This window comes from Ambystoma mexicanum, chromosome 2q (assembly GCF_040938575.1).
Source record: "Ambystoma mexicanum isolate Mex_15411 chromosome 2q, UKY_AmexF1_1, whole genome shotgun sequence".
Classification (NCBI taxonomy): Eukaryota; Metazoa; Chordata; class Amphibia; order Caudata; family Ambystomatidae; genus Ambystoma; species Ambystoma mexicanum.
The window spans coordinates 174,157,315-174,176,528 of NC_090924.1; the positions used below are offsets into that span (position 1 = coordinate 174,157,315).

Below are 19,214 nucleotides of genomic sequence, written 5' to 3' on the forward strand. Positions count from 1 at the left end.
GGGCCACGGGAACACATATGCCTACAATTAAAGTTATATATCCAGGAAAATAGACCTCTATCCCCTTTGACACAGAATATACTTGTCTTAGTATTATTTCCATAAGTAAATATGTGTTCTGTGTCCCATATATTATTTTGAGAACCATGCAGTTCCCATTTCTAGCTGCAGTTCGAGGCAGCGATGCGTGCTAGTCACACATGCTCTTCATTGAAAGGCCTTGTGATTTATGTATATAGTCACATGGAAGAACAGCCACATCCCACGGCAGCACATGTTCCCTAATGGCCCATTGCCGACCTGGATACCCACCAAAGACACACAAAGCTTGGACACGGCAGTTATTCACAGGGAACTATTTCTTGTTGCTCAAGCCGAGAAATACCAAGGGGAAATATAATGCATCGATTGCGAAATTAATCTAAGCTCGGTATAAAAGACGCCATTTAGTGATGCTGCTGTGCCATAGCAGAAGACTAGCTTAGCTTTCAAAATGCGGTGCTTCTTCAGGAAGGGCGTGTGCCTCTTATTGGGCATCTTGGGGACGCTGTGCCATGCCGAGGATACGTGCCCAGGTGAGTGCTAACAGATGACGAATGTTTAATATCGATTACCTCATGCAATCCCAAGACATGTTTTCAAGCCGTACAATTACAGGTCTAATTTAAGTCTTTGCCCTCGACAGTCTCGAACATTTGACCATTGCTAGTGAATGTCTCAAGTCAGGCTTTAGGGCACAAAGCCAACATCCAACCTTTCCTGCTATAACCTGAGAACATTTTTACACCATTTACAAACAACCCCTCCTGTGATTGTTGCAGATTTGCATTGGGCAACTTACTTAATTAAATATTATACAAATTATCCCAAAAAAACATTGAGATAACACCAGTAAGGTGATTTATTGGTGTGCACAAATGCTTTATAGTTTTAGATTATTATTCACAGAAACTTTGCACACATGGAAGTGCAATTAGCACTAGTGCACAAGGTGCCCTAGTTCAAAAACATACTTTATCAGCCCATGTCTGCACTAAGGAAATGTTTGCCTTAGTCTTGGCCCTACTGTCAAATTCGCAATGAAAAGCCATGGCCCTGGTTCACAGACGGGTTTTATAATGGCGCAATCGCATTGAAAAACACTCTGTGAATCAGACCATTGTTTTTAGCACTTGAACAATGTCTGCCCTAGTTCTAATTCTAATTACACTTGCATTGATGTAAATGTTCAATGCAAGGACAGAGACTACTTTCACTTCGGCAACTCAATTATATGCGACGCTTTTAAAAAATAATGTTTTATTTATTACTTGGATAGCTTTATGCAGAGCCGCCCTTAGGGCAGGGCAGACCGGGCGACCGCCCGGGCCTCCACACCACTCAGGGTGCCATTAGGCCCCTGCAACGCCTGCTCAGGGGAGTCTTTCAAGGGCTGCCCCGAGCTGGAGTAGTGAGCGAAGGTGCAGCAGGCACCCTTTTGCTATTTAATGCGCCTGCGGCGGCGGAACGCGTTTGATAAAAATAAGCATCAGCACCCTATTCACATGATTACCGCCTCGCTCCGACACGGAAGCAACGTGGTTTGCATTGGAATAGAACGCTCATGCAATAACATGAACGTTCTATTCCAATGATTAGATCCATGGGAGGCGCCGGAGTTTAAGGTTTAAATAATAATGTGCCGCATCCTCCCCCCCGCCACGCCAACTGTTGACCAGGGGCACGCGGGGAGGCGAGGGGCGCCAATTTGCCCAGGTAGCTGCTACAACTAAGGCCGGCCCTGGCTTTATGTATACCTGTCACTTTTATAAACATGAAAAAGAAACAATATATTTATCAGATTTTCAAATGGTAAATAATTACTTTGGTTCATACACTCCTACTGACTGTGTTATTTCTTATGCCAAAATGAGAATACAGATATTGTGCTGCTATTCAGTATGATAAGCGCCTGAAACTATTTCCAACTGAAAGAGCAACACACCCAGTTCCTTTTGCCCACTGGGAACGTTCTCTCTCAGCAGAACAGATTCTGTTTGAAAATATCAATCTGTTTTGTAATCTTTCAGGGGTAGTCACTGTAGGAGATGACACAGTGATTAGAGTATTCACGGAATGCGTATCCGAGCTCACAGATCTGCAACGTTTGGCTCTCCAGATGTTTTGGACTACGAATCCCACCAGTTCTATCCAGCATAGTCAATGGCTAGCATTTATGGGAGTTGTAGTCTACAATATCCAGAGAGCTGCAGGTTGAAGACCCCTTACTTTTGGGATGTCTTCATACGGTTGGCAACAACAATTTAAAACAAGAACAGCTTCAAAGCACTTGAAATGTGAGGATTTTTAATCGTGTCTGTAAACGTCTCGATTCACACAAACCACAACAAGAGTACAGTGTGAATGAAGACGTCCTTCTATATCTGAACGTTTGCATTTGGATTTATCAAGAATGTGCAAAAAAGCGAACGCACCATGCATTTCTCATGTTGCTCTGAACTGAATTTGTGACTTCCAGTGATGTGCACTGGACTGCACGGTGGCACGGATGACATGGATGAAATGGTGTATTCTCTCTAAAATTTCAGGTGCTAGAGATTTGTTCTAGAGTTTACAAACCCTTCATAACTTGAGGATGATTGCTAAACATACCCAAAAGTTGCAACCACGAGGATATCAGACTACCCCCTACTGATGATTCCTAGAAAAGGTGAGACACGCATGTAGTTGTCTGCATCCGTGAGCGCTGTTCTAGGCCTTGGGTTGAACATGATGTAAATCAATGAGCACTGCCATGTAAGGCACAGCCTATGTTCTGCTCAGAATGCTTGCATTTGAATTAAGCTGCATTTCCACAATGCATTGCCTGTGGTGTTCTGAACTGGAGGTGAACTTGCAGCGATGGCTACTGGGTGGAGAGGTGGAATGTGTGATTTAGCTGAGATGGATTCATCTTTCATATTTTAGGTGCAAGGGTTTTGGTCACACACACACACACGCAGACTAAAGCAACTTTGTATGCCTGATTTACGGGTAAGTAACATAGTAGAAAGAATTAGCTTTACTGCAGTAACACTGCGAGACACTTTCAGATATACAAACCTAAGAACTATCTTCAACTGAAGGAATGTCATAGTTAAACCTTTGCTTTACAAACCGTGGGAATTAGGTGAAAACACGTTGTTATAGTGGTGTTGTGGATAAATAAAAAAAACAACCTATCAAATGACAAATTGGCGTCAGCTGTTCAACCACACCTCGGCCCTCTATCATGCACTGGTCATACCACCATGCATAACATCACACAAGCCATCACAAGTGGCATCATCATTTATATCACATATCACATCACCATGTAGATCATCAGTACATGTTCCTACTGTATGATACTATTGAAAGAGGTTGCACAAGGAATTCAACCCACAGAATGGAAAGTGTATCGGTGATGTATCAGGGTTGATACATTCTCAACAGAATTTGAGTAGACGGTTTATATTAAGAGAAGTGCATCTTTGAAATGTGGCCTAGTTCACAAGAAGCCAACCGGTCACCCTGAAAATGTTTGATGCAATACACTTAACACAACCCTCAGTGAGCGTGTTGTATCAGGATGTTTACATCCTGGTGATGTAATATATTTAGTCATCAGTGATTTTATGCTATGTTATGTTTTCTTGCATTTGTATAGCGCCCCCGGCCATAGTTTATGGTGTTGAAGCAGTGTTTGCCTGTCAGAGATGCAAAGGGGTAGTATGATAGAACAGGGGAGTTGCTAGGTCTGGAAAAGTCCCGGGGCTAAGCTGATGTTGGAACTGTTGGGACTGGGGGCTAGCTAGTCTTTTGGCTGTAGCTCCTGAGATTCTATCTGGGGCTACAACCAAAATATCAGGGGCTATATCCCCCTTAGCCCCCCCCCTAGCAACGCCCCTGTGATAGAACATTCAGAAGTTTTAGTGAGGAGCAAAGTCAGGTAGATAGTTAGGATGAGGGCGAGGGATAGATAAATTGCCCAGGAAGGCATGAGAAGGACAAGAGTGAAGAGCTATATGTACAATTCGACTGCATTTATTGTGGGACTGAACTGTATTCGTTTGGGCTCATCGCCTAAAGGAGAGATAGCTGGAGGAGAGATGGTCGCTGCACCAGGGTGTATTTCTGGAATGTACCCACTGCATGCTGAACTTGGTATGTTGAATCCATGCTTAAGAAAACACAGACGCATAACCCTTCTACTCACTTCGCTAGGTCCCCAACAACATTGTTGAGGTGTTATATGTCAGAAATCTGATTTTGCCAAGTTTTCAAAAGCTCACATTTCTTGGTTTACTCGTTTATGTTATTACCAAAACCCTAGACTTGTGCTTGTGTGCAAAGTGCTAAAGGACAGCCTATCTAGAGCTTAGCTATTGTCAGTCATTTGAGCCATCCACAGTGTAAAGTTGACCAAAGGTATGTGAAAACCATGGACAAGAAAACACAGCATGGAAAGCCCATCTACTTAAGCCACGAATGGGCAGGCTCTATAGATGGGAAAGCTGGGAGGAAATAAGGGCTAATTTTACTCTTGGTCGGATTTCAACCAGGGCTTCCTTGAGGGCAGAAGTCACAGTCCAGCCTTCCTGCAGGTCCCTAAATCCTGTTAGGCCCTTTACGGTCATGGATATATTGGTACGGGAGGCAGGAATCCTCTTAGGCTGAGATTGGATGCTGATGGGAGTTAATTTACATAATCCAGCCTTTGACTGACTAGCCTTCTCACTCTGGGCTGTTGTTACTGTGTCCTGTAAATAGAGGTCATCCTGTGAATGTACGGTCAAAAGAGGGTGTATGGTCTAGTTCATATATCTATGTATGCATTTATTTATTAAGTTATTGGTAATTTGTAAGGCACCCTTGCACCAAGTGGTGTTTCAAGGTGCCACAAGACAAAGTGGGGGGGGAGCATAGGAGAAAGATACAATAACAGCCCCAGTAGGCCTTGTGATATTGGGATTGTACAAGTGCAGAACACGAAGTGCGAGTGAAAAGGAGAGGGTGCAAGTGCAGGCTTGGAACCAATGAAGTGCAACGGAGGGAAGGGAAAGATGAGGGGGAAGTGCAGTTGTAACAGGAGGCCAAAGGGCAAGTGCCAGTGCAAGCAGGTATGGATGGGGAAGGGGGAGGTAGAATTAAGAGGGGTTGGAGGCAAGTGTCATGGAGAGCAGGTAAGCAGAGGGAGGGGGGACTGACAGGACAGATCCTGGAGTTCTGTAATACTCAGAGGAAAACAAGAGGCCAGTCACAGCGGAGAAAGGGGTTCACAGGGAAGGGGGAGAGAAGAAGGAGGGGGGAAAGGAAGGTCTTGAGGAGCTTCCGGAAATTAAGGAGATCCGGCCCAAGCCTGAGAGGGGCAGGGAGACCCTCCCAGAGGGAAACTCCTGCAGAGGAGAGGTATCTGCCACCCAATCTTTGGAGAAGTGACTTGCAGAGAGTTGGTGCTAGCAGACTGAAGTACTCTAGAGAGAAGGTATTTAGGGAGAGAGAGAAGGATTTAGCAAGGTCCCAGAAGGTCTTGTTGATGATGCAGAAGGTCTAGCACCACCCAAGAGCCAGTGGAGAGTGGTTAGGCCTGGAGAGATGCAGTCCCTACGCTTGAGGCAAAGAATAAGAGTTCCACGTCTCCCTTTCTAGTGTGTGTGTGTGGTGTGTGTGTGTTTGGAGGTTGCTACCTGCTATCTTGTGGCTGCTTCAAAGGTGCTTGAAAATGTGTCATTTAAAGCAAAACATTATAATGAAACTTCAACATTATATCACATGACCTATCCATCTAGTATAAAAGGATATTAACATCGTATTCTCACCCTCTCTCCCAAAAAGAATGAATGAGTACATACATTAGTACTGGGGTAGATTCTAGTTAACATGCATTCAGCTTTGTGAGAGGAACACATTTATCACAGCAGAACAAGACATTACACAACATGTTTCTACAGTTTAACACATGACATGGCATAGCATAACATAATGCAGTATAGCATACCAAACCTAACTAAGTGCAGCAGTTCAAAACAGGCCAGGGCATAGATAATGTAGCTCAGTGGTGGCCCATAGCAAAACATGCCATTGCTAGGCATCCCAAACAATTAACAATGCCACCCAGCAAAAACAGCACCATAAATGCAGCGTGTCACACACACAGAAACACACTAACACACCCATTACTTCAGACTCACCGGTTCTGGGTTCAAAGACTTTGGCTTCTCTTGGGGTTGACTGATTTTAAGATGTACATTGCTGCTCTTTTGTATGCCAAGGCTCTGGGTACTCAAAGGTAAGAAACTCCACCCCTCACACCATTCCTTCATTCTGCACTGTGGCAAATTGCTGTTTCCTTTCATTGAGAGGCACACTTCCTCCATTAACTAAGACGTTTCAAAGACACACTATTTCATTCTACAAATATAAATGTCAATACTTTATCACTCTGCTGCCCTACGGCACTCTAGGCTTATGAGATGCACGACACCTCTAGCTAATCGTGTTACTTTGACTCTAGGCACCGCACAACTGTAACCTAATGTATGTGAGCCACTTTGAACCTAACTATCTCTCCATTATATCTTAGCCCACTGTTCTCACATCTATTCCTGTTATTGCCTATAGCACCTTAGCACCTTAGACTAACTGCGTCGCCTGAACCCATGAGTTGCCTCATTGCATCTCAGCCAAACTGTGTTGAGCATTTGCCTTAATATGCCTTATTGCACCCAGCTATTCAGCACTATTGTGATATGCTTTCCACCTAATGTGTCCTACTGTATCTAGGTGCTGCACCACTGCATTTTACCCAATTGTGTTATTTCGAACTAAGGTGCCACCCCCTTAGCATCTCAGCCAAATTGTTATTGTTATTTGTTGCTTCAAACCTAGGTGTTACCAATTGCACTCTACTTAACTGTGTTACCTCAGTGCATGTTAGCCAAATTGTGTCATTTCGAACCTAGGTGTTACCCATTGCACTCTACTTAACTGTGCTACCCCAGTGCATTTTAGCCCAATTAGGCCATTTCGAACTTAGGTGTTACCTCATTGCACCCCAGCCTAATTTGTGCAAACCTGTGGGCTATAATGTTGTCACTCTCCTATTCTATACTATAATATTGAGATTCAATCCTACCTTGCTGCAGGTTTGACTGTGGTTAGTGCCTTCCTGCCTAGTGTTTCACCCTTGCAACACCCTCTATCGGTACTTATTTACTGCTTTTCAGCCAGTAACATTTATTCTGTATGACCCCAGCCTTGCACCACATTCCACTTTCCGATACCTACCTGGCTTTACTCTGTCTAGAGAGTGCCTAATTTTATAGCGGCCCTATCCTTAGTACCCCTCCCAGTGCCAGGCCAACCTCCCATTTACCTAACACAACTGCCACTACCACCTAGCATGTGTCCCTTGATTACCAGTTTGCTCGCTTGCGTCCTGCTCCTCTTGAGTAGTACGGTTTAGGATGGCTCCGCACTCACCTATCACAATGTATTCGACTATGCTAAACACCAAGTCGTCCAGTAATTCACACCTAGATATAAATGACCCACAGCCATTGCTACCTACCAGCTTCCCTCGCTCTACTACTGATAGGAACGAAGGACTCAGAGCTAGATTAGCTAAAATGTATGAGCCCCTTGCCTGCTCATTGCCTACCATACATAAACCAAAGACTTTGCCGGTTCGACCCAGCTTATCTACAAGAAAAGCCAACTTACCCCAGAACTCCAACTTTACACCTCTACTTAGTCCCTCTAATCAGGGCACTCCTGAATTAACACAGGACTATTGCCATACTACTCCTACTAAAACTAAGGGAGCCCTGATCAACGCCAGATCGTTAGTAGCCCATGCAACAGAAATTGCCGATTTGATCCTCAAAGAAGACTGACTTCCTAGCCATTACTGAGACCTGGCTTTATCCGGCAGCAGGTCCTATGCTTATGCTCGCAGTCCCAGACAATTACTCTATCCTGAGACAAGATCGACCCAACTCCAGAGGAGGGGGTGTCGCTATTATCCACAAATGTAGTGTCACCATTAGATTAGCAACAAGTATCAATGTCCTCTATTGTGAAATACTCTCAGTTAAAGTCCCTCTCACCAATGCCCAAACGCTCAACATCCACCTGATATACTGCCCTCCAGGCCCAATAGGTACCTTTGATGAGGACATTAACACTATTTTATCTAGCAACCTTAAAAGCTCTATCCAAGTACTCATCCTGGGGGACTTTAATATGGTCTACAACGACCCGGAAGACCAAATCGCCAGCACTGTAGTCAATACCCTCTCCGAATTAGGTTTTGCACAAAGAAGCATGGCACCCACACATGCTAAAGGCAGAATACTTGATTTGGTGGCCAACTATAACTGTCTTGCAAACATCACCAACATCGCACCATTAGCCTGGACTGACCACCATCTGGTATCATTCATGCTCTCCACCATCCGACCCCCACCCCGCCGATTATCAGGGCCCCCCTACACTCACAAGAAACAAGAAGAGTATCACAATCGAGAGACTCATCCTGAAATTACTCCCCACACTCAACACACTTCCTGATAACTCGGATCCAGAGACTTTTGTCGAAGAATATAATAAAATCATGGCCACCTCGCTGGCCCTTATTGCCAACCTCAAATTCAGACCAAGCAAACCCAAAATGCATCTAAACAAATGGTGCACACCATTCCTTAAAAACTTAAGGGAACAAAAAAGAAACTGCAAGGCCACCTGGAAAAAAATCCCCTAAGTAGCTAACAAACTCAAACTTTCCAAACTAGCCACTCTTTACATAAAAGAAATCTACCTGGCTAAACGAACCTCCTTTGACTCCCGCATATCCCAAGCGAAATCAAACATGAAGGAACGATTCTCCATCCTTAAAGAAGTAGAAACTCATATAGTACCACCAGATACCTGTACCAAAGATAAAAATTGGTGCTCAGAAATCCAAAACGTCCTAGCTAACAAGATTGATACCTTACAAAACAAAATCTACAGCAAAAAAGCCTCCTTAAATGATCCTCTCCCTTCAAATCTACCAGAGAAGCCTACTCTAAGAGAAATCACTCGTTTCAATTTCTCCAAAGTCACCACACTTGAAGTAGAAAAAATCATCCTGTCACTAAAACCTTCCAATTGTCAAGGAGATCTGTGCCCGGCTCAGCTCATTAAAGATGCCGCCCATGACCTCTCCCCTTTCATCACGAAACAGATGAATGCCTCCTTCTCCACTGGTTCTATCCCCACTAACTTAAAACAATCCTGGGTACTCCCATTACTAAAAGAAACACACTTGACCCAGCCACGCCTACAAATTACAGACTCATAACAACCGTACCATTCCTTCTAAAAATCCTGGACAAAGTCGCCTACGTACAAATACAGAAGTACCTGGAAGAACATCACCTTTTGGGAGCTAGACAATCAGGCTTCCGTCCTCAACACGGGACCGAAACTGCTCTCATCGACCTGACAGCACAATCAATATGCTCAGAGACAATGGCCAAGCCGCCCTACTCCTCCTCCTTGACCTCTCTGCAGCTTTCAACCTGGTCAATCACTCTGTCCTATGCACACACCTCCACACATCAGCTCACTTCTCTGCTGAGGCCATCATCTGGATTAAATCATTCCTTAATGGCAGAACCATGAGGGTTTTCTCGCCCACAGCAGCAGCAGACCCAATACCCATCACTTGTGGTGTGCCACAGGGCCCCTGTGTCTCCCCCACATTGTACAATATATTTACCAAGCCCCTTTTCGATGATTTGGATCATCTCGGTATCACCTACACCAACTACGCAGACGATACCCAGATCCTCCTTCCTTCTGGAGATTACGGGAAGGATTTGACCTTGCTAAATAGGGTGTACATCATCATCCAGGCATGGTTGGCCACACATGGACTATGCCTGAATGATGATAAAACTGAACTTATCATCCTAGGCACTACCACCAGCTTAAAGAAACTAGGCACTGCCTACTGCTCTTTCTTGATTAATGGCAACAACATCAAAGTAGGACAAGAGGTCAAAACACTAATCTTTTACCTGGACTCCAATTTCTCCTTCAACAGACAGGTGAGCTACCTAGCATCCTCTATGGCATACACGTGTAAATTGATCCGAGCAGCCAAACCATTTCTGTCCGACACTAGCCGCCTTAGCCTCGCTAGAGCCCTCATACTGTCCCGCCTGGACTATTGTTACGCCCTCTATCTAGGATCCTCTAAAGCCACCACTAGCAAACTACAAACTCTTCAGGTCAACCCTCTTAGAGCGGCTTTGGGCATCTCCAGAAGAGAGTATATCACAGGTTATAGCCAACAGAATAATTGGCTTTCCATGAAAGACAAAATTCTCCTAAAAATGGCATCACTCACTCATAAATCCCTTAATAACGCTGCCCCGATCTATATGATCGACAGATTTCATAGACAGTCCTCCCTGAGACCCACAAGAACAGCCTACAAAGACTGCCTTTCTGTCCCCAACTTCAAACGTTCTACAACAGGGAGTAACAGCTTCCCTATGAAAGCAGCCAAATTGTGGAACTCCCTACCGCCAACGCTAAGAATGGACCTGCCCTATCAAAACTTCCGATCCAAGGTAGTTTTATGGCTGAAAACGTAGGCCCTCAAGCACACTCAGGTGGCAAGTCTGTCCCACTCGTGCCACTTGCACACATTGTAACCATGTGTGCCTACTTGTATATATGTATATTATCCTGCGTACCTTCATTGTGTTTATGGATATATTATTGCTGTTTTAACTAAGCTTCGCAAATTCATGTAAAGGCTGCACCCTGATACCTGAGGCTATGCTCGCGCATTACAAATAATAAAAACAAACAAACAAAACGTTTGATCTCAGTTGGCCAGAGGAAAGAACATGTGGATAATTTTTTGGTGGGGGAGTGATGGCCATCCTTTAAAACAACTGGTGGCTTCATAGATGGATTTTCTTTTTGTTCATGTATGTATGTATGCATGTATTTATTTATTTATTTATTTATTTATTTCCTTTGCTTGACCTAACCCTAGGATGACGCTTCTGTGCAAAACACTTAAGGACACAGAGCATGTATTTGACTCCTCATTGGTTAGACATTTGGGTCTTTCAACGTGTCATGGTGAGCCTGAGCACAATGAAGCCCTATCAAGAAAATGGCAGGTGGCAAAGCCCTTCTACATACATCCCTGTGGTCTCCAACAACATTTGGGAGGTGTTCTATGTCATAAATCCAAATTTGCCAATTTTGCAACATCTGCCTGAAAAGCAAGCAAATAGCTATGATTCATGCGGGTTGGGTGTTTTAGTAATGTTCTGGTTACCGAAAGGATTTTATTTACCAAAATCCTAGGTTTGTGATTTTGGGCAAAGTGCTTAAGGACACAGAGCATGCCATTGGCCTTGCATTTGTCAGAGATTTGAGTCTTCCACAGTGTCATTGTGAGCCTGAATATGTTGTATCTATACCAAGAAAACACAGGTGACACAGCCTTCTACTTACTTTTCTAGGGCCCTCAACTACATTTGGGAGGGGCTTATGTCAGGGATCTCAATTTGCCAATTTTGCAACAGCTCTCTCAAAAGCAAGAAAAAGAACTTTAATTTGTTTGGGGTATTTGTTCGGTAATGTCATGTTTATCAAAAAGATCATTTGGACCAATAACAAAAAAACTAGGCTTAGGCGTCTGTCAAGAGTGCTTAAGAAAACAGAGCATGTAATTGGTTTCATATTGGTCAGACTTGTGTGCTTTCCGCAGTACCATGTTATTTTACCTTGCATTTGTATAGTACCTCCTGCCATAGATTATGGTGCTGAAGCACTTTTGCCTGCCAGAGAGACAAAGGCAGTAGTGGCATGGAGAAGCAAAGTTGGGTAGATAGATAGAATGAGGGCGAGGGATAGACAAGAGTCACAGGAAGGCATGAGTGGGAAAATGTGGAGGAGCTATGTGTACAATTTAACTGAATTTATCATGGGACTCAACTGTATTCTACACGAAAGGAGAGATAGCTGGAGAAAAGGTGATCACTGCACCATGGGTTATGTTTGGAATTTACTCACTGCATAGTGAGCCTTTGTAAGCTGAAACCATGTCTAAGAAAACACAGATGGCCAAGCCCTTCTACTTACTGCCCTAAGACCCTGTAGGCCCACTCCCTGTCTTATAGGCCCAAAATGCAAAAGAATATAACACACCCCAGTGGGGAATGAGACCAGGAGGAAAGGCTGCAAGAGTTAGTCTTTTATCTAAAATAAGGCATCCAGAGAACTCTGCTGCCCGAGAGCACTTTGGCAAACATTACAAAGGTGGCAGCTTAAGTAAGAATATTGCGTCATACATGACATCATTGCATAGGGGACTACATAGGCACAGGATTGGATAAAGCAGTTCGATACATATACAATGTATGATGTTGCTCCCGCTGGATTGGTTGTTCAGTTGGCGGGAGGGTTCGTACCACGAGGTTTAACTGCCTGTGTCCGGGTGGGGTGAGGGTCATGGTCACGATGAAGACGGATGGGCCCTAGCTAATCTAACATAACATATTGTTTCAAGCATGCACTAAATAACAGTTACTGATGCTCCTTTGAGCAAATCATTATGCTCTATAAATTCTAAGATTACAACAACATCATTATTTACTGGGGTTTTAGGGGGTTTATCAAAACTCGGGAGGGCTCGGTCCAGGTGGGATCATTGATCATAGGGTAGGTCTAAGTGCATCAAAGAGACTAGGGGGCATGCTGATATTTGTTAGTATTGAGGTGCAATATACGGTGACAGCGGTTGGCTTTTATTATTCGTGGCACACTGCGGTGGACATCGCACTGGGGTTACGTGTCTGGCACATCAAGAGAATACCTATCAGGGCCATGGCGTTGTATTGGCAGTAATTTTCCAACAGCGCGGATAAGATGGCACAGGCATGTTTGTGGAGATGAATGGGCTACGAGGCCTGGTTTGAGCCGGTTCACACACAGGACAGTGATCTCAGAGGAAGGGTGAGGTGTTACATTCATATTGTTGCAATTACCTCCGGCTCAGACATGGGAATGGAGCTGCGTGGCTTCCAGACACAGGGGGAAAAAGGTGGGGGCCTTGGAGTGTGCTGTGTGCGGTGCTGCAGAGGGGAGAAAAGCCTTTTCGTAGTATCGCGGTGAGGCCTAATCCAAAGATGGAGTCAGAGGTGTCCAAGATGGATGCTGAGTGTCTCTACAACAGCCCCTCCTGCGTCGGTTATGTACACAGAGGCAAAAAGGAGGCGTCCCCCACTGTTGGTCGAGCAAGTGACATATACCATAGACTGAATGAGTGAGGTGGTGCCCGATTGGCCATGCGACTCCCACACATTCCCCCTTTCGTTACAACTAAAGTAACAAATTGCTTTTTGTTTTTATTCTCATTGCGATACACTCTGCTTCGGCCACCGCTTCATCCCATGCAGGGGTACCTTTTATGGGCATCCATGCTCTACATATACTTCCCAAGCTATGCCCATTTCTTGCATATACATCAGGTGTACAGGTCATGTAAATTCCTCCATCCCCATCCAGGTCCACCCACACTTCCTTATACCATTGCAGCTCTGTTGGCTCTTTGATTGCAGTATAATATAAGTTGTCTACCCTGTCCCCATTTTGATGGTAAACAGCAGTCATGCAGTATTTTGGGGGGTTTGGCTCTCCAGTTTGTATTTGTGCATATATCATTGTTGCTACCGTTGCCTGTCCGCCCATTGTCACCATCATCAATGCTGTACTAGGCATAGACTTTGCGCAACATCGGATCGCTAGTTGGCACACACAGAGAAATAGTAAAATAAAAACGATGACAGGAACAAACATTTTCATCGTGATGCTGAACCAGGATGGTATCCAATTGAACATGTTGTCGAACCAGCTGCTTGGCTCTACTCCTCCTTCTTTCTGCATTCGTTCTCCCATGCTTTGTACCGCTGAGATAACGTGAGAGAGGGTCCCATTATCTGCATCCTCAGAAAGTACGAATGTACAGCACGTGCTCCCGATTTTTCGGCAAACACCGCCGTCCAATGCTGTGAGAAGGTCTAGGATGTACCGGTTTTGCATTGTCATTGGCCGCAAGGCGTGGAGTTCCACCTTGATGACATTGAACCCCTCTTCAGTGTCGTTGGCCAGTTGTATCAGCTCCTAGCGGACGATCTGCAACCATTTGGCGTCGGTTCGTGCTTGGAGCCCTGGTGCTAGAAAGATGCAAAGAATGTTTCTGCTGAGTTGAAAAGCTTGTATTTTGCAGGAATCTCAGCTAGAAGGTTGGAGGATTCGGTGGATATGTAGTTTGATGACCTCCTTCTGCGGGACAGTTTGTCTTTCAGGTCATTTTCAGATATTAGATCATATGGGTATGATTCTGAAGGTGCTGGTTGGGGCGCTTCCGACATGCCAGCGTTTTGCCCTGCTGCTGATATGCCAGCCGAATTTCCTGCTGCCGATTTGCGAGCCGAACCTGTCCGCCCTTGGATGTTGAATTCTGGAATCACCATAAGCGCAGAATGCAGAGTTGCCAGGGTGCAAGTACCTTTCCATGATGCCGGAAGGTGCAGGTAGGCTTGTTTGCCACACACCCAATATGTGTCCATGAACGCGGCTGTACCTCTTTTCATATCGGGGATGATGATTGTTTTGTTGCATTGTTTGTTGGTACCCATTGGCACTTTTCATTCTCTGTGGAAGCAAAGTTCATGTGGAATCTCCTTTTGTGTTTTGATTGGTTTTTCAAGAGCAGTAACCCATGTGAGTGTTGCAATATGCTGGGCCCAGATGGGGGTACATGTTTCCTTGATCCATTGGAAGTTTTCTTCAGTGAGTCCTCTTAGTCCTTCAGCTTTGCACTCGATCATCTCATCCTGCCATTTGTTTTCAGTGAATCTTGTTCCCGTTATGAGGAAAAATGGCTCTTTGATGCATATTACTCCATGGCGTTTGCTTGTGCATGTTTTTTCGTTCTGCAGCATTTCTATTGTAACTGTGCATGCCTGGAAGGTGCTCCAAATCCTACATAACACGAGATGAATTAAACATTGGCCGTCTTGCAAGGGCACTTCCTGAGGTATAAGTATTTTAGGTGTGCCTGATGCGTGCGGTACGAGAGAGCAAACATAACAGCTCTCGTTAGTGGCTTGTTTTGCAATTGCACTCATGTCTGAGTACCATTTGTTAGACTGATCAGGGTGGCGGTGGTCTTCTATTTCATCTAAACCCAGCCCACGGTAGGCATCATATGTCTTCCCTCCCGCCTCCCCCTTTTTTGTCTCCTCCTCCCCCCTTTGTGATTTTGGGACATCTTCACTCTTTGATAATGTATGTAAAATACCCCGGCCCACACCGTGTTAGCATTGTTGTTAGCAGCTTCCCAGGCTTGTGTGTCTGGTGTTTCTGGTGTACTAGTAGCAGCAGTATTAAAGTGCATTACAGTTCTTTGCGAGGTAGGTTCTATGGTTGTCTCTGCATTAGTATACATTAAATCATGCTCACTTTCCCAAAGATAATCCCCATCATATTGGTTGGTCTCATTTATAATACTTGGAAGTGGAAAAACGCATTGGTTCAGTTCGATTCTTGTGCAACGTCGTGAGATTTATATTCTTAGAGGGACTGTGTTTCCACATTGTTTTGACCCTGGCCCAAATCAGTGCTGAGCCTTCTCGTATTAGGACCCCACTCCTCCCATTCTTTTATATCTTCTACAAGAAATTGTGTAGTACCAGGCCATAAAAAACAACATTACAGAAAATAATATAATTGAATATTTGATCCCACATTCGGAATTATACCACTTGTTATTTCTAGTAACTACCCTCTCACTAACTAAAATTGGGTCTTCCTTGGTGAGTGCAGTCCTTTCTGCCATTGCATTACCTGAAGGGGCGATATAAATTGGTTAGGTAACATGCATATAAAACATTTTCATTGTTACACATTTCATTTCTACTCTATTTTTCTACCACTCCTTTTTCTATTCTATGATGTGCACATCTTACTATTTTCTATTACCTTTTCATCTTTTGGCAATCTTTTTCATATCATTCCACACACTGCGTTTATTTTATATCTTACTCTTGTACTATGGCATCATCAAAACGTTTGTTCATTTTTCGCAAATGTTTTGTCACACAACAGGCGTAAAGTTACTTTAGTGGTGGTAATGTTCAGACGAGAGAGGGCAAGATAGACATCTCCTATGTTTGTAACTATAGATAAGAGATAGCTAAACAACTCTAGATAGAACTATATGTCAGAGTATTTGTAAGCAGTTAGCGAGAACCAGACAGAGAGGGAGAGAGAAAGAGAGGAAGAGGGAGAGATACAGACAGATACAGTCGGAGGTCATATATTGTGAGACAGATAAAAGTGGGAAAACACAATTATGTCAGTTAATATATGCATCTTTTTAATTCATCTGTTTGTCGGCTCATCATTTTCTTATAGTCATAGTGTTGTGCTATGTACTTTCCATCACCCACTCACAACTTCGTTACTCGTACCATGTTCATTTTCAGGGATTGTACTATCGTGTGCCTTTCTCACATCAGACAGATGCACCCAATATTTCAATCCCTTAACTTTAACAGCTGTGGGTGTGCAATAAATAAATTTGCATGGGCCATGAAACCTTGGAGAATTCATCTACGCACAAAGCTCCAGACGTACACATTTTCCCCAGGCATTAGTTGACCATTTGGGCTATCATTCGCTGGCAAGGCAGTATGAGTCGGAGCATTCACTGTAAATGGTGGTGCTATTTGTCTGGCTATGCTACGTACTGCACAAGTCAAGTTAATGAGATATTCCTTGAACTCGTCCCTGAGTACTGTGGCAGCTCTGTGAGCATCTGAAGCTGCTCTTATGGGGGATCGTGGCGTATGAATGTGTCTGCCCATCACTTTTTCGTGAGGGCTTAAGTGGTGGTCCTTGCTTGGTTGCGTTCTGAGCTGAAACAGTTCTAGGGGCAGGCAGTAAACCCAATTTTTCTTCAACGTGTTGCATAGTTTTGATAATTTGCTTGTCAATAGGCCGTTTATCTTTCCCACCATTCCGTTGGCCATCGGATGATAAATCGAACACATTTTGAGCGTGACCCCCAGCAGTGTCGTCACTTCTTTGAAGAGGTCATTCACAAAGTGTGTGCCATTATCTGATCGTATCATGTACCACCTTGAAAAGACATCTCGCACTAAGAATTTTGCAGCGCATTTGGCATTAGGGTGAGCGCACGGTCCAGCCTCAACCCACCTTGAAAATGGCACACAATCACAGTTAAGTACCTCGCTCCGTTGCACCTTTCTCCCATATCTGCATAGTCAATATGCAGTTCCCTGAATGGACCTATTGGTCTAGGCAGTGTTCCTCTTAGTGTTCTTAGTGTCATACCTGAGGTGTATGTTTGGCATGTTGTACATTGTATTGTGAATTTTGACAATTTCTCTTGTAAGTTGGGAATAAACCAGTGTTCCTGTATGTTTGCTGCAATGTGTTGCTTTGTTACATGTGTTGGAAAATGCAGCTTTTGGAATGCAATTTGTAGTAGCTCTAATGGCATCACTACTTTTCTGGTTAACTCTTGTCGCCATATCAAATCAGTAGCTGATTGTTTGCACCCTCTTTTGGCCCACAGCTCTTTCTCTTCCGTTGGTGCCCGCCTTTGGAGCTCTATTACTTGGGAGGTTGGCGTATTGTTATACCCTTCCCCTAGTGTCTCTGTAGTTGGTGTTTTAATGATGTACTCTATTGTTTGTGGTATATTGAAATATGCGGCATCTTTCGCTGCTGCGTCTGCTGCCGCGTTTCCCAATGAGATGAAATCTGTATTGGCTGTATGTGCCTGACATTTTACCAATGCTATTACTGACCTTTCTGCCAATGCATCTATCAATTCATTCAATAGGGCTGCATGTTGTACCGGTGAGCCATCTGCCCTCCGGAATCCTCTGCATCTCCATCGTGATAGCCCTGAATGTGCTGTTGTTGTGGCATATGCAGAATCAGAATACATTGTCACTGCGCAACCCTTAGCAGTGTGCAGTGTTTCAATTAATGCAATTAGTTCTGCTGCTTGCGCAGAGTAATGGGATGGCAGGCGCTTCTGTACAATGATCTCATATTCTTCCTCGTCCAATCGTACCACTGTTGCCCCCAAATGTTTTTCCCCTGTTTCACTGTCTATTGATGCAGACCCATAAACAAAATATATCTCCCCCTCCTGTAATGCATTTTCGCTGGTCTTTGGTATGTCATCCCCTTTCCCTTCATATGTTGCACAGTCGTGTGTTTTAATATCTTCCACTGTGCATAACTCTGTGATGAACGTGGCAGGGTTTACTGATTTGCACCTGACCACAAGGACATTGGGACTGGAGATGATAATTTCATACGCTGTTGGTCTTTGAGTTGTCAATGTTGACTTTGATCTTTCTAGTATTGCAAACAGCGAGTGCTCAGCGTATAGTGTTACTGAGCATCCCATTACAATTGTGGTGCTTTTTTCTATTGCAAAGGCCGCTGCAGCGAGACTTTGTTCGCATGCAAAGTGACCCTGCATCACAGAATGTAGTGTGCTGCTGTAATAGGCCAATGGCTTATGACCCAATCATGATTTTTGAGAGAGCACTGCAGTCATTAGTACACCATTGCTGTGTGAAAAGAGATAAAATTCCTGATCATAATCGGGGTTCGCTAATACTGGGGCATTGGCAATGAGCTCTTGTAAGTTAAAGAATTGTGTCATCATCGCATGCGACCACTTTATTGGGACATTATTCTTTTGTGCGTCTTTCAGGGCCTGCAACAATGGACGTGTGTAGGCTGCGTAATCCAAAATCCATTCACGGCAGTAATTACACATGCCAAGGAATATTTGCATGTATTTTACAGTTTTGGGTATGATCATGTGACGTATTGCTGCCGCTCTATCCGGCAAAATTCTTTTGCCGTCTTTTGAAATCAATTTTCCTAAGTAAAGGACCTCTGCTAGGCAATATTGCAATTTTCCTTTGTCTACTTTGTACCCTTTTCTGGCCAACAAATTTAACAGTGCTATCGAGTTGGCTCGGCACTGTTCCTCACAGACAGACAAGTACATAATCTACGTATTGTATTATGGTGCTCTCCACGGCAATGTTACCAAGATC

At 44.1% G+C, this 19,214-nt stretch overlaps 1 protein-coding gene across 1 annotated transcript in view; it reads left to right on the forward strand.

The window, feature by feature from the left end:
* The first annotated feature begins 382 nt into the window (after positions 1–382).
* LOC138569260 (ficolin-1-like) overlaps positions 383–19,214 on the forward strand; it is a 503,449-nt gene continuing 484,617 nt past the window's right edge. The window contains exon 1 of the mRNA XM_069647091.1: positions 383–575. Coding sequence (XP_069503192.1) covers positions 494–575 — 82 coding nt within the window. The 5' untranslated portion in view covers positions 383–493. The remainder of the gene's footprint in view (positions 576–19,214) is intronic.